This window comes from Raphanus sativus, chromosome 6, assembly GCF_000801105.2.
Source record: "Raphanus sativus cultivar WK10039 chromosome 6, ASM80110v3, whole genome shotgun sequence".
NCBI classification, from domain to species: Eukaryota; Viridiplantae; Streptophyta; class Magnoliopsida; order Brassicales; family Brassicaceae; genus Raphanus; species Raphanus sativus.
The window spans coordinates 35,935,309-35,950,957 of record NC_079516.1 but is presented as its reverse complement, the minus strand read 5'-3'; the positions used below and the strand labels follow the sequence as shown (position 1 = coordinate 35,950,957).

Sequence of the window (15,649 nt, the reverse complement as noted above, 5' to 3'; positions counted from 1 at the left end):
GAACTTCTAACTACTCAGTCAGAAGTAATGAAATTTATTCATTTTAGTTGTTAAATTTCAATATAACTACTGAAATAAATAAATACGAACTTAATAAAAGAATTTAAATAAAACAAATATAGAAGAAACTAATTGTAAAAAAGAATAAAGCATATTCTAGCAGAAAAAGGAAAAAAATAAACATTTTTAGTGAAAACATAAGTAAATCAACTATTTAAAATAAATAATAGAAAACCAGAGCACATAGCCAAGTCTTACAATATAGTAACACTAACCACACAACTTATGATTTTTAATCTTGTAATCTAGGCATAAATGAAGAGCCAAGCCAGAGCACATAGATACATATAATCGAATGTATCTAAATACTTGTGAAAATTGAAATCAAAATAAAACCAAATTGAAGATCAAATAAGTATCTGAATATCTAATATAAAATTTATATACCTAAAATTACTAGATATAGGGTTAAAGTAACAATCTATATGAAAGTAAAAATGTATTTACAATTAATCATTTTTCAAAATAAAATAAAATCATATTTCTCATTTCACAATATAATATTGGAACACGTAATGATAACTGATTTTCATTGGACACTCCATTTCTAGACAAATATTTCAGTAAATCATTGTGAGACACTTGATCATTTCATTTCTTATACTCAACCATTATAAATAAACTTCTTAATGATATTATTCGATTGCAGCAATATAAGAAGATAATTATTTTCCGATATTGAATAAATTGATTCATTGTCCAATGATTTTTTTATGATTCTTATTTGATTATTTAGTTATGTGATATATTAATCCAAGAAAAAACAAACATGTTGGAAACATAGACGGTGTAAATTAAATTTGTCTAATTTTTATTAAAAAATTGATAAGTTATTTTTCATATTGCTTAATGATGTTGTCAAAAATAATATATTGTTGTGTTTTTTGTTGTGTTGTAGGTTTGTAAAATAGCTATTGAGGAATATTGAAAAGTAATAGCTAATTATTTAACTATTTTTGTTGCTTTTCTTGTTAGTTTCATAGAGTTTCATGAACATGTTTATTTTTTATGTGTTTTAATGTATGAATGATTTTTAATGTATAAAATGTTCAATAATATTTTGAGGATGGATGCCAACATAAAAAAAGCACAAATTTATCAGTAAAATTGTTTTTAAGTTAGCAAATATGATTTGAAAAGAAACATATTTATTTTAAAGTAAAATTCCTGATAAGCATAGCCCAGAACAAAGCATTTTTATTGATCAATTTCAAACAACTAATCTCTATCCTCTAATATAGTATTGCTTTGCACAATGTTACACATAATGACATGAATAAAAGAAAAAGATTAGGTTTAGAATGGCTAGTCTATAGCAGACGATTTTTCAAGCAGCATTAACCAATAAATATAAAAAATATTGGAATATTCCATTTTCTATATCTTTACTAAAAATACTAAATTTGTAAGATTGATGTTGGTTTATTAGCATAACAACATTTGTCATAAAGAAAGTGTTGGTTCTTGTGAACAAATACTAATGCATGATTCCATATTATACACTGCAGTAACATTAACCACAAAGCTCTAAATCTTGTAATTTAGGAATAGCATGAAAAAACTGAATCAGAGTAAACATATACAAATAGCCCCATGGGTCTATTTATTTATTTATACTTTGTGAAAACTGAAATCAAATTAAAATCGAACTGGGAATAAACATCTGAATATCCAAAATACAACTTATATATCTAAAATATTCCCTAAACATTATTTTCAAAGTGGTTTTGACACCTGTCTTCTCTAGAATCATTTTCACAAAATTAATGTGACATGGCATGCTACAATGATGACATAGCTTATTTTAAATGTGACATGAAAAATACATTTAATGTTTATTTATATTTTTGTAAACTCTTTGAATATGTTAGTAAATTATACACAATCATGAAGTAAATCTATTAAAATATCAAATTAAATAATATAATAATAAAAATATAATTATATTTTATATATTTCGAAATATTACTTATTTCTATATTTTAAATAATTATACAATTTATTACTAAAACGAATTTCAAAATATTTTATCATTTTTGATCATAATATTACTAGTTTCTTTTATATATTTACAAATTTTCAATATACTTTTTTGATAATTATGAAATTTTATATCAATTCTTTACTTATTTTATACAAATTGATTTAATATATTTCTCCAAACAAAATTGATAAAAAAATCTATCTAATAATATAATTTTTAATATATACATATCTATTATTAAATATAATTTAAAATAAACAAATTATTTATTTCATCTTATTTTTATGTTCAATATTAATAAGAAAATAATAAATATAAAAAATAATAAAATTTATTTTAAAAAATAATTAAAATTTAAAATTTTTATTACTGCATATGGTGCAGAAAAAAACATCTAGTACTTGTTATATATAATGTTAAAGTAACTATCTATCTGGAAAAGACAAACTTAATACTATACTATAATACAGTAATATACTAACCAACAATCTTATGCTTTTGATTTTGTAATCTCCGGATAACGTCAGTCTGTAGCGGTATGGTTGAGACTAATAAACCGGAAATGAATTAGTAGAAAATCCATAATGTATGGGCCTTGAGAAATGTCAGGCCCAATTTAGATACCCATGTGGGGTTTTTGAGAAGCTCGGGAAAATCACAAACCAGCTTTCATAACATTTCTCCTCGTTTCCAGGATCAAAAAACCCTAAACTGATTGAAGAGAAAGGAAACAAGATGACTGGAAGGGAGGATGACGAAGTTGGCAGAGGTAAAGAGAAAGAGGAAGAGCAAGACGACATGTCCATACACTCTCCCTGTAAAGCTCCACCTTCCTCTGCTTCTTCTCTCTCCAAGGTTTCTCTCTTCTTCATCACTCTATTTGCGTCCATTTACTCCTTACTTTGATGTTTAATGGTTCGTGTTCTTGGATTGATTCTCAGGAGCAATCACAGGTTGAACTGGAGCTCACGTTATTAGAAGCTCTTGAAATATACCCTCCAGTTAAACTCCGAGGCAAGTTTTTCACAGTTTGCTAATCTTGATCCTTGGCTTGCTCTGTCGCAAGAATCAAGAAAGCATAAACCTTTACTGAAAAAGGAATAGTTTTTCTTGTATTCAATGGATTACATTGTTCAGTTCCTGTAATGTGGTGTGGCAGGCATACATCGTCACTTTGTTCTTTACGGTCTGATGGAATATCTCGGTAGAAGGTTTGTATGACATTTTCCTGAGTTCGAATTGATATTGATTTGTCGGAAACCTTTCTCTCAACTATTTTCTGTTGATAGCTTTGATCGACAGTTCACAGCAGATGAGGTTCTGCAGCTACTGGATCGTTTCTACAACATTGAGATGCTGGTGAGTTAGTCACGACAACAAACATTGACTTTTATGTTTATAAGTTGACTTCTGCTTTAGAATTGTGCTGATGGTTGAATATTTTATCAGAAATCAGATGACGACGACATTGAGATTCTTAATCACGAAGAAGACTTCACCTTGCCGCAGAGTTACTTTGATAAGGAAGAAACAATGGCATAAGAAGAAGGATAAGTGGTCTTTGCTTCATTCTCAGTTCTCTTTTTGTATATGGTTGGTTAGGTTTGTCCCCTAGTCTTATTCTACTGTATAGTATGCACTATGCAGTAATACTAATATAGAACCATCAGAGCATTATTGATCTTTTCATGATGACATTTAGTGCCAGTGTTGTGTTTGTTTGGGAGTTTCTAATAATACAGTTGCATTGCTTTGTGTATTATAAATAGTCAAAACATATCAGAGATCAGGCATAATATAAATGCGTAACAGAAAACATATTTGATATCATGAGATTGACAACAAAAGAAAGAACAAAAAGGTAATTAAAAATAAAGAAAATTTAAGTTCAGTTATCTCTGATCCCATCTCTTTGATGAAACCAAGCTATATGGAGTTTAATCTAAACTCATTCAACGTCCAAAGCCTCTGATCATTTCTGAAACAAAGAAACAAAAAGAGCAGACCGCATTAGCTCAACCTAACAAAGAACAACTTAGACTAATGTTAATCAGGTTAATTACATCAGAGGCTTCTATGATCTTGCAATGTTCTTGATTGGGTTCATCAGACGACTTGACGTTGTCTTCTCCTAAAACAAAAGCAACAAAATTCATTGTTTAAAACTCAAAATTAACCAGAGCTAGTTTTTTGAGTCATTAAATCACTTAGTTGTGATTTTGAGGCTGACCTCCATCTTCAGGAAGATCAGAAGTCCAGAGGGTGAGATTGTCTCTCAGGAGCTGCATGATCAAAGTGCTGTCCTTGTACGACTCCTCGCTTAGAGTATCCAACTCTGCAATCGCCTCATCGAAGGCTTGCTTCGCCAAATGGCAAGCTCTGCAACATTCACATCAGTTAACACCTGATGGTATTTCATTTAATTAGGTAATAATGTTTGTTAAATAAAATGGATAAAAGACCTTTCAGGAGAGTTCATGATCTCATAGTAGAAAACAGAGAAGTTAAGAGCAAGACCAAGACGAATCGGGTGGGTCGAAGGAAGGTCAGTGCTTGCAGCTTGTGTTGCAGCCTCATAGCCTTTAAGAGACTGTTCAGAAGCTTCCTTCCTCTCTTGCTCAGTCTTAAACTCAGCCAAGTAACGGTAATAATCTCCTTTCCTACAAAAACATTTCAAATCACGTTAACTTTCATTTACAGATAATGATACAAAATAAGAATGTTTTAATCTGTTTCTTACATCTTGTAATAGAAAACAGTGGCTTCACCGGAGGTAGCGTGAGGGATGAGATGCTCATCAATGATGGAAAGAATGTCTTTACAGATGTCAGCGAGCTCATCTTCCACCTTTTGACGATAACCCTTGATGTGTTTCACGTTTGTCTCGTTGCCTTTAGACTCTTCCTTCTGCTCAATCGACGACATGATCCTCCACGAGGCCCTTCTTGCTCCGATCACGTTCTTGTACCCAACGGACAACAGATTCCTCTCCTCCACCGTCAGCTCGCTGTCCACTTTCGCCACTTTCTTCATCGTCTCAACCATCTCTGCATATTCATTACCAGAAAACTTTATGATTTCGATTCTCGTAAGATATTAAAGAATGTCTTGATTAACGTACCGTCGTATCGCTCGGCTTGTTCGGAGAGCTTCGCCGTGTAGCCGAATGTCTCTCTCTCTTTGTCGGATCCTGACGACATCTTTTGTCACGATAATGTGTCGGAAACAGAGATCTTGGTTTGTTTCTGTTGTGTCGGGAAAGAGGGAAGAAGTATATAATAAGAGGTTTGAAGATGGTTTGCTTATCGCGAATGGCGGAAGAAGACTGAATCTCAACCTTCGGTTCCTAGGTGCCTAAGTGTCTGCGAAATTCTTGGCTTCCAATTATTTATAACCAACTTACCGAACTTTTCGCTCCTTTACGACGTGGTATCAAATTAATATATACCTATAGTCGCACAGATAATCAAAAGGGGATGTAGCTCAAATGGTAGAGCGCTCGCTTTGCATGCGAGAGGCACGGGGTTCGATCCCCCGCATCTCCATCTTTTTATTCTTTATGCTGCTCACACTCAAGATTTACCCTACTAATTTCCTTTATCTATATAGTATTTAATTAGTTGAAAATATTTGATTTTTTTATGCTACAACTCACGCATTTCTTGGAACCATCTCTTTTTGAATGGTGTATTATTATGAATTATGAATGATCTACCTCTTTTTGACGACATCTCATGAGTATCTTTTTAGTAATAGTATTGGTATTAGTATTTTGTATTTTTGTTCTTGTGTTTGATTAAAACCTCTGCCCCAAGTTGAATATTTCTCTTTTTGAATGGTGTATTATTATGAATTATGAATGATCCACCTCTTTTTGACGACATCTCATGAGTATCTTTTTAGTAATAGTATTGGTATTAGTATTTTGTATTTTCGTCCTTGTGTTTGATTAAAACCTATGCCCCAAGTCGAATATAATGAACAATGTTATGAAAGTAATGTCCGAGTCGAAGGATTATTTTGATTTCAAAGCATTGAGCTTTATTTCGCATTATTCAAAGATTTACGCGGTAGGGAATCATGGTTGGTGTAATGTTATACTCTTCCATGCATTTGACAATTTTTGGGAATATCCATAATATTTCGTATATAAAATTATTTGAATTAGACTGCTTTAGGAAAGAACACGTTTCAAAAAATGGACAAGAAGTTTCTTGGAATGAAAGCCAGTTACAAAAAAAAAAGATTCTTGAAAATGGCAAACTGGTAAATTTAAAGATAGAATGTGATTTCGATGGTAGGACATTTCGGGAGAAAGATGGATTCATGCACCGACACATGCTCTCCTGAGCTGCAATAAACCAACAATATGATTTTTTTCTGATCAAACCCACAATATAATTATTTATTTTATTACGATATACTTAGATATAGTTTAGAGTTATCTATTAGACATGTCCTTATCTTAGTTAGATTAGCTTTCCTATTGTCGATATGTTTAGGATCTTCTACTTTGTATATAAACAGACCTAAGGTCATGAATCAATAACACAGAAATATATTTACCGATTACAGAACTTCTCATGGTATCAGAGCCACGACTCTAAGCAACATCGTTTTTTCGAACGAAAGTTTTTTGAATCAAGCACGACCGACTCTCGAACTTAACCTACGATCTCGAAACAACCGACAATGGCAGGAACCCTAGCAACCACGACGAAGGCTCGACGCACAATAACTCCTTACGACTTGTCATCTAGTGATAATCCTGGAGCGGTTATCTCTCAACCTTTGCTTAATGGACGAAACTATGATGAATGGTCACAAAATCTTCGTGTTGCTCTGAGCGCACGTAAGAAATTTGGCTTCATCAGCGGCACAATACCAAAACCGGCGGACGACTCTCCTGATCTTGAAGACTGGACAGCCAACAACCATCTCCTTGTAAACTGGATCAAGCAGACAATTGAAACTAAACTACGATCCAATATCTCTCATAAAGAACATGCCAAAGACTTGTGGGATCATATTCAGAAACGGTTTGCTCTCAAAAGTGGTGCACGTTATCAACAACTCCGTGCATCTCTCGCAAATTGCAAACAAGTAGGATCATCCGTTGAAGATTATTTTGGACGACTAACTCGAATATGGGATTCAATGGCTGAATGCTTATCAACCAAAACCTGCAACTGCGGAAAGTGTGAGTGCAATCTGATGAATGCTCATGAAACAGAGCGTGAAACGATTCGAGTCCATGATTTTCTCTTTGGTCTCGATGATGTTCATGGCCCTGTACGATCTCAGATTTGCGCACAAATTCCACTCCCGGATCTCGACACAGTTTATCAGACTATCGTTCAAAACGAAACTGTCCAGCTCAACGCCAAAACAGAAACTCCTGCTGTACTCAGCTTCGCTGCTCAGACATCGCAAGAAACACGACCCTCCTCGACATATAAACCAAACGATACCTACCGACCACGACCACCGAATCCTGATGCAAATACGACATGTACTAGTTGCGGCAGACTAGGACATCGAGCTACGTCATGCTTTCGTGTTCTTGGTTTTCCCGAATGGTGGGGAACAAGACCACGCAATCGCATAAATTATCAAGGAGGACAGGGGACTTCACAACCGACTGGGCAAAACTCAGCCACACGTGCGAACACCTCTCAAATTGTTGATAACAAGAATGCGATCGCAGCTAACTTGACTCTTACCGACAACGACCGACAAGGCCTCACTGGCTTCTCCGATGCACAATGGCAGACACTGGTTAAACTAATCAACCCGACAAAATCTACTACTGATGAGAATCGACTAAGTGGTAAGAACAATGAAACTGTTTGGATCCTTGATACAGGCGCCACTCATCACATGACTGGCCGTCTCGACTTACTCCACGACATACATAGCGTCTCTCCGATCTCTGTAAAATTACCAGCGGGAGCAAATGCACTAACTACGCAACGAGGAAACATACGACTGACGTCTCAGATACAACTGCAGAACGTTTATTATGTGGATGGCTTCCACACAAATTTGATCTCTTTTGGCCAACTTCTTACGGATAACTCTCTTGTTGGCCAAGTTACTGATCGTCTTATTGTTTTGCAGGACCGCACTACGAGGACACTGATTGGAGCGGGTGAACGAGAGGGAGAGGGACTGTATTTATTCCGAGGCTTAGAAACTGCAACTGCTTTCAATACTACAACAAGTGATGAAGGTGTTTTGTGGCATCAACGTCTCGGGCATCCATCTTCCCGTGTCGTCAACTTGCTTCCTGGTGTTAAACTTAAATCTAGTAGTCTTGCGCTTTGCCTATCTAGTTGTGATGTTTGTTTACGGTCCAAACAGACCCGAAACTCGTTTTCTGAGAGTTATAATAAAGCATCCTCTTCTTTTGAGTTAATTCATTGCGATCTTTGGGGTCCATACCGAACATCAGCGTTTTGTGGCTCCAAATATTTCTTGACCATCGTCGATGATTACTCAAGAGCCGTCTGGCTTTACCTTCTTCCTGACAAAACTCAAGTCTCCAGTCGGCTTCAAGAGTTCATCGCACTCGTCAAACGACAATTTGATCAGAACGTCAAAACTCTCCGAAGCGATAACGGCACCGAATTCATGTGCTTAACTAAATATTTCAGACAACAAGGCATCATACACGAAACTTCCTGCGTAGGAACTCCACAACAGAACGGACGCGTGGAACGAAAGCACCGGCATATCCTTAATGTAGCGCGAGCATTACGATTCCAAGCTGGCTTACCAATCGAATTTTGGGCTGAGTGTGCTTTGACGGCGTGTTATCTGATAAACAGAACACCTTCTAAGCTCTTGAATGATAAGACACCGTTTGAGATGCTCTACAAACGCCAACCAGCCTTTGATCAGCTCCGGGTCTTCGGGTGTTTGTGCTACGCACATAATCAAGATCACAACGGTGATAAATTTGCCTCTCGAAGCCGGCGCTGCATATTCATCGGTTACCCCTATGGCAAGAAAGGATATCAACTATTTGATCTTGACAGAGAAGAATGTTTCACTTCGCGGGATGTTCTGTTTCAAGAAAATGTTTTTCCTTATCTCGAAAAACAAACTGTTACATCTACTATTCCACCACCGGTTGATTCACCGACAATAACGACTGAGGAAGAATATTCAGATACATCCGACGAACCTTTGACATCTGATCAACCGTTGACATCGACTGATATACCTTCGACTTCGACTTCAAATCCGACGCCTCCATTGGCTACCTCTCCTGAAACTACCACTAACTTATCTCCTACCACTGAACTGGGTCGCGGCCTACGGACAAAGAAACCCTCTACACGCCTTGCAGATTTTGTTATAAATACAGTCTCTCTTACTCCTCTCACAGCCTACGCTCCATCGCCGTCCTCAGGTACGGTCTATCCTATCTCTGATTTTTATACTACCGCTCGGTTCTCTGAATCACATTGCAGCTATTTGACGGCTCTCTCACTTGTCGTGGAGCCTCGATCGTTCAAAGAGGCAGTACTCCATGATGTCTGGAGGAAAGCAATGCGGATTGAGATTGATGCATTAGAGTTGAACAAAACATGGGACTTGGTCCCATTACCTCCAGGAAAAACGGCACTCGGCTGCAAGTGGGTATTTCGCATAAAACTAAAGGCTGATGGCACTTTAGAGAGATATAAAGCAAGGCTTGTCGTTCTTGGAAATAACCAAATCGAAGGGATTGATTATGGCGAGACTTTTGCTCCGGTTGCAAAAATGACTACGGTTCGAATTTTTCTTGACGTCGCTGCAAAACAAAACTATGTTGTTGATCAGATGGATGTTCACAACGCCTTTCTTCACGGAGATCTCGATGAAGAAGTTTACATGAAGCTTCCCCCTGGTTTTCAATCTGACTCAGACAATAGAGTGTGCCGGTTACGAAAGTCTCTCTACGGATTGCGACAAGCTCCACGATGTTGGTTTGCTAAGCTTACATTTGCTCTACGAGCCTTTGGTTTCACTCAATCTCGCAGTGATTACTCTTTTTTTGTCTCCACGAAAGACGGCTCTACACTTCGTGTCCTTGTCTACGTCGATGACCTCGTTATTGCTGGAAATTCTACCTCCGCGATCAGTAACTTCAAGTCCTACCTCTCGGCTTGTTTTCACATGAAAGACTTGGGTTCTCTTAAATACTTCCTTGGTCTCGAAGTCGCACGAAGCATCGATGGGTTCTATTTGTGTCAACGCAAGTATTGTTCTGAAGTTATCTCTGAGGTAGGTTTGCTAGGTTGCAAGCCAGCAGGATTTCCCATTGATCAGAAACACGGTCTTGCCTTGACAAAGACAGCTACACTCTCTGATCCTGCTCGTTACAGACGACTCGTTGGACGACTGGTTTATTTGGGAGCAACACGACCTGATCTGGCTTATTCAATTCATATTCTTACTCAGTTCATGCAACAACCTCAAGAAGCTCACTGGGAGGCTGCTTTACATGTCATTCGTTATCTTAAAGGAACTCTCGGCCAGGGCATCTTGTTACGTGCATCTCCTCCTATTCACATTACCGGTTGGTCTGATTCTGACTGGGAAGGTTGTCCATTAACTCGACGTTCTTTGACGGGATGGATTGTTCAAATTGGCTCCTCTGTTATTTCTTGGAAGACTCAGAAGCAGGATACTGTCGCTCTCTCCTCTACCGAAGCCGAATACAGAGCCATGACTGAGCTTGTCAAAGAATTAAAATGGATAAAAGGTCTTCTTCTTGATTTTGGAATACAACATACACGACCGATGACTCTCATGTGTGATAACCAGTCTGCCATCTACTTGACTCGAAATCCGGTCTTTCACGAACGAACAAAACATATCGAAGCGGAGTGCCATTTTATTCGTGATCATATCATTAATGGCACTATCGAGACGAAACATGTTGTTTCTAAGGAACAACTAGCAGACATTCTTACCAAGGCACAAGGACGAAAGGAGTTCGATATTTTTCACTACAAGTTGGGCATTCGAAATCTATATGCTCCAACTTGAGGGGGGGTATTACGATATACTTAGATATAGTTTAGAGTTATCTATTAGACATGTCCTTATCTTAGTTAGATTAGCTTTCCTATTGTCGATATGTTTAGGATCTTCTACTTTGTATATAAACAGACCTAAGGTCATGAATCAATAACACAGAAATATATTTACCGATTACAGAACTTCTCATATTTACATTTAGCTAAATAAGGCATCGATTCGTTTATCATCCTCTAAGTATTTCTAGATGGCACTAACATCAGTAGTTTGAGTTCAGAGCAGCAATGTATAAATATTGACGCGAGGACTTGGGTTAGGACTCGAGCCTTTGTCTGTTACAGATAACACGTTGACCATTGACTTATCCACATATCCGTTTTCTTTTTATTGGTTTAAAGAATGTTAAATGTCAAAGGTTGAGAAGGTATAACAATGTCTTTATTCCATTGTAACCACTAAACATTTTTTTATCTTAATTGTTGTTTGTTAAAAGTTTATCTAATAACAAATCATGGTCCTATTTCATGCGTAAATATCAAGAAAGAATCAAGAAAGAACGTATATTAATTCATATCCAAGAAAGAATATACATTAATTCATATCCAAGAAAACATATGATAACTAGCATTTGCTAGAGGAGAAACATATTCATAAGTTTAGCATGTATTCCTTTCTTGTTATTTTTTTTATGAACAAGAATCTTTTATTTAGTTGATTGGTATAAATAAATCGATTAATGTGCTTTCATCGCAAACATTTGTCAAAATGATTAGAATAAATCTACCAACTCACAAACACCCTTTATACCCTACACCTTGGATTCACAGTTGCAGTGGTTGCTATCGAGAAAGTGGTTGCACCAAAGATGGCTATCGTTGCTACGAATGTAATATTTTTTTTCACAAAGAATGTGCAGAGTCATCTTTAGAGATCAACCACCCATCTCATCCTGAACACCCTCTCCACCTTTACATCGTGGAGGAATACTCTGAGAGTAAAAACTGTAAGTTGTGTGGGGAAACATTGTCAAATATATTTTATCACTGTCCTTTATGTAAATTCGTTGTTGATATGGCATGTATGAAAAATCCACCACCAGATGTTATTGAACATCCCAAAGCCCATGAACACCCTCTTGTCCACCTGAAACACCATTATCATGGCACATGTGATTTTTGTGAAGAGATATATTGTAGTAGATATCTTTTCAAATGTTACCAGTGTCAACTGAAATTCCACTTTGAATGTTCTAACCTTTCTCTAGAGATAATTCATCCTTTTCACCCTAAACACCCTCTTAAGTATCTTACACGTGAAGAACATCATTTCCTTGATGGGAAATGTCGTATATGTGGAGACGAATTAGGGCGAAGATTTTATCATTGTCCAATCTGTAAATTTAGTGTGAATGTTGCTTGTGTAAAAAATCCACCACCGCTTACAATCTTATTTGCCAAGGCTCATGACCATCAAATCAGTCTTATACCAAGGATCATCTCTTTCAACTGTGATTGTTGTGGGATGAATGGTGACCGGAGTCCTTATTCATGCCAACAATGTGACTTCATGATCCATCAAAATTGTATTGACTTACCAGAGATCGTCAACATTAATCGTCACGACCATAGTCTTTCTAGGCGTCGACATCTTAATCCTGGGAGTTGGGTATGCGGAATATGCCACAAAAAGGTTGATTGGTCGTATGGGGCATATTCTTGCTCGATTTGTCCTAATTATGCCATTCATTCTAAATGTGCAATACGAGATGATGTATGGGACAAGTTAGAACTCAAAGGGATGCCAGAAGAACTTCAAGAAATCAAACCATTTACGGTGATAGATGAAGACCTAATACATCATTTTAGTCATGAGGAACATTATCTACAGCTCAAGGAGGAAAAGATCACATGCGGTGGAAACATTCGTTGTGAAGCTTGTGTTTTACCTATAAATTATCAAGCATTCTACAGTTGTGTGCAATGCGATTTTATTCTCCACAAAACATGTGCTAATCTTCCTAGGAAGAAACGACATTTGTATTATAACAAGCCATTAACTTTAAAACGAGGACTGGTTTGCATGTTCGGCATGTTCTAAATATTCCAGTGGCTTCAGGTATATTACTGAAAGTTTTAAGATAGATGTAACATGTGGTGCACTTTCTGAAACTATCTTCCACGAAAGTCATGGATGTCCCTTGCACTACATTCACGGAAGTGAGAAGCACGGAAATGAGAAGACATGTGTTGCTTGCGGAAATTGGAGTTATTCAAGATTTCACTGCGATGACTGTAAATTTGTGCTAGATCTCAAATGTGTTGTTTTGCCGAAAACAACGAAACATTGGTACGACGACCATCCACTCTCTTTATGTTACAGAGCCAATACAAAAGGAGAGTACTGGTGTGATATATGCGAGGAAAGTGTAGAAAAATATTGGTTCTACAAATGCGACGATTGTTGTGCTGCTTTTCACACCAAGTGTATTCTCAGCGATTTCTCACTTCTCATGCCTGGACGATGCATAATCACTTACTATGATGGACTGAAAATTGAAGTGATGCAAACCAGTCCTCGTTTCTTACCACGCTGCTGTATTTGTCACTCTCGACGTGCATTTCCCTTTGTTTCAAAAGCTTTCTTTCGAGTAAAAAATATATTCGTTTGTTCTGTAGATTGTTTGGTGTCCGCCTACTTTGTATACAAAAACATGTATTAATGCAAACTTGTAATAAGAAGAAAAGACATGGCCAAGAAAAACCCAAACGAAATGAACTTCATTTATTTACTTTTAATTTTTTTACAGATGATATAAACACTTTTATCCATATGTTTTAAATACAATTTTTATAATAAACGTCGAAAATATATAATATATTTTGATATATTTGTACACCACCTACAACTGTCTAGGCTGTTTGCTACATTAAACGTTTTTCTATAAACTTTAGATTTTATTACGGTCTATTTGTGATTCTCATTCTTTTCACAATTTTTCTTTCGTGATGAGAATGTGGTTCTTTGCCTTTTTATCTAAATCAATGCGAGGACGAAGATGCATCAATGCATCTAGTTCTTGCCTGAGGTTAACCATTCTTTGCACAAGGTCAAGATCAAAAGCGAGTACGAAGATACATCAATGCATCTAGTTCTTGCCTGAGGTTAACCATTGCATCTCTCGGCAGTGTCATTACCACTCTAACCCCACCTTCCGTTGATGGACCCACTTTGGATGGTCCTAATATCATCCCCATGTTCTTGTCGCTTTCTTGAAACATAAGACCCCTTATGTTCACAGGCTCTCTCCAACCAAAATCCATCGATCCAAACACCGCGAGGTTTCTCATATCGGTCATGAATAATAATCTATCGATTACCTCGTCGAATTTCACATCCTCCTTAATCATCCTCTCTATGTTTCTTAGCACCTCCTCGACATAGCTCTTGTCATAAGCTTTTTTCTTAGCTTTCTTCACCAGTTTGGCAATGTCAGAGATTGATGATTCATGGAGCTCCCTCGTGGTTAACTCGATGTACACGTCTATAACTGAGTTTCTGTCGTAGCCCTCTGGAAGTGGCGGATCAAGAACATGTCGGATTCCCACAACTATACAAAGGACAGTGATCTTGTCAAGGTCTAGGTTTAGGGCTCGAGATCTTGATTTCCATATGCAAGCACTTAGAATTTCATAAGTAGTGAAACTCTCCTTTGGTATTCCGCCTTCCTTGACTAGAGCATCTTTAAGCATTTTTATATTCCCATCTTTAATGCTTATTATCTCTGTAACCTGTGGATCATATACGCACACAGTTGATTTTTTTTTCTTATACTTACCCCCATGGATCAGAGCAAAATGTTTATTTTTGGTTCAAATGGATAGTTGCAAATAAATATCAAGTTTTAACAAAACAAAAAACACTTTCTAAAATATGATTATTTTAACATAAATCGATCACTTTTAATTAAATAGAAGACTCTAATTACAAAATATAAACTCGTAAGCAATACTGTACTAGTAACTTTTATTAATAAAATTAATTTGTTAGGGAAATTCTCAAAATTACCAGTTTTCTCAAAAGTTTACCACACCAACATAAATTTATACTTTACGAAAGTTTATTCCAATCATAAATTCGTAAATGGTGCTCTCCTTTTTGTTTTATGATTTTCTGTTTATTATTAAAATTTATGTAATTTTATTTTGTATTATTGTTCAATTAATATATGTGAATAGAACGATTAATGATGCCAAAGTTTTAATTGAACTGAAAATAAAATAAACTCACACACTTCTTGGAGCCATCTCTTTTTCAAAAAAATTTATTACTATTTGTTGGTTTATATTTGATGAAAACTAAAGAAACTATATTGTAAGTTGATTTCTCGCTTATTTTAATTTATTTATTTATTTTGAATTTATGTATTTGGATTATATTTTTAATTAAATTGTTATTCATTTTTTAAGCTTGAATTACTTTTCACTAAATTCAAGTTACAAAGTGTATTGTTAGCTAAACTTTTATTGGTATGTTTCTTTAGTTCTTGGTTTTCAGAATGAATGTTTTTTGAAA

The 15,649-nt window shown here is 36.0% G+C and overlaps 4 protein-coding genes and 1 non-coding gene across 5 annotated transcripts; 3 read left to right on the top strand and 2 right to left on the bottom strand.

Moving 5' to 3' along the window:
* The first annotated feature begins 2,706 nt into the window (after positions 1–2,706).
* On the top strand, positions 2,707–3,825 carry LOC108807150 (uncharacterized). The gene is made up of 5 exons (XM_018579404.2): positions 2,707–2,899; positions 2,986–3,058; positions 3,204–3,255; positions 3,334–3,403; positions 3,494–3,825. The coding sequence occupies exons 1-5, from the start codon at positions 2,780–2,782 to the stop codon at positions 3,584–3,586; spliced, it is 408 nt and encodes a 135-aa protein (XP_018434906.1). The 5' UTR covers positions 2,707–2,779; the 3' UTR covers positions 3,587–3,825.
* On the bottom strand, positions 3,824–5,482 carry LOC108807149 (14-3-3-like protein GF14 iota). Its single transcript, XM_018579403.2, has 6 exons — positions 5,166–5,482; positions 4,785–5,091; positions 4,507–4,704; positions 4,275–4,423; positions 4,108–4,175; positions 3,824–4,022 (listed from the first exon to the last, which is right to left on the bottom strand). Exons 1-6 carry the CDS (start codon positions 5,242–5,244, stop codon positions 4,017–4,019), a joined length of 807 nt encoding a protein of 268 aa, XP_018434905.1. The 5' UTR covers positions 5,245–5,482; the 3' UTR covers positions 3,824–4,016.
* Positions 5,483–5,516: 34 nt separating this feature from the next.
* Positions 5,517–5,589, top strand: TRNAA-UGC (transfer RNA alanine (anticodon UGC)). Its single transcript has one exon. It is a non-coding gene; the product is annotated as a tRNA-Ala (tRNA).
* Positions 5,590–11,842: 6,253 nt separating this feature from the next.
* Positions 11,843–15,410, top strand: LOC130496387 (uncharacterized). The gene has a single exon (XM_056988421.1). It carries the CDS (start codon positions 11,843–11,845, stop codon positions 13,172–13,174), a length of 1,332 nt encoding a protein of 443 aa, XP_056844401.1. The 3' UTR covers positions 13,175–15,410.
* On the bottom strand, positions 14,191–14,918 carry LOC108808338 (spermidine coumaroyl-CoA acyltransferase-like). The gene is made up of 2 exons (XM_018580501.1): positions 14,913–14,918; positions 14,191–14,865 (listed from the first exon to the last, which is right to left on the bottom strand). The coding sequence occupies exons 1-2, from the start codon at positions 14,916–14,918 to the stop codon at positions 14,191–14,193; spliced, it is 681 nt and encodes a 226-aa protein (XP_018436003.1).
* Positions 15,411–15,649: the final 239 nt, after the last annotated feature.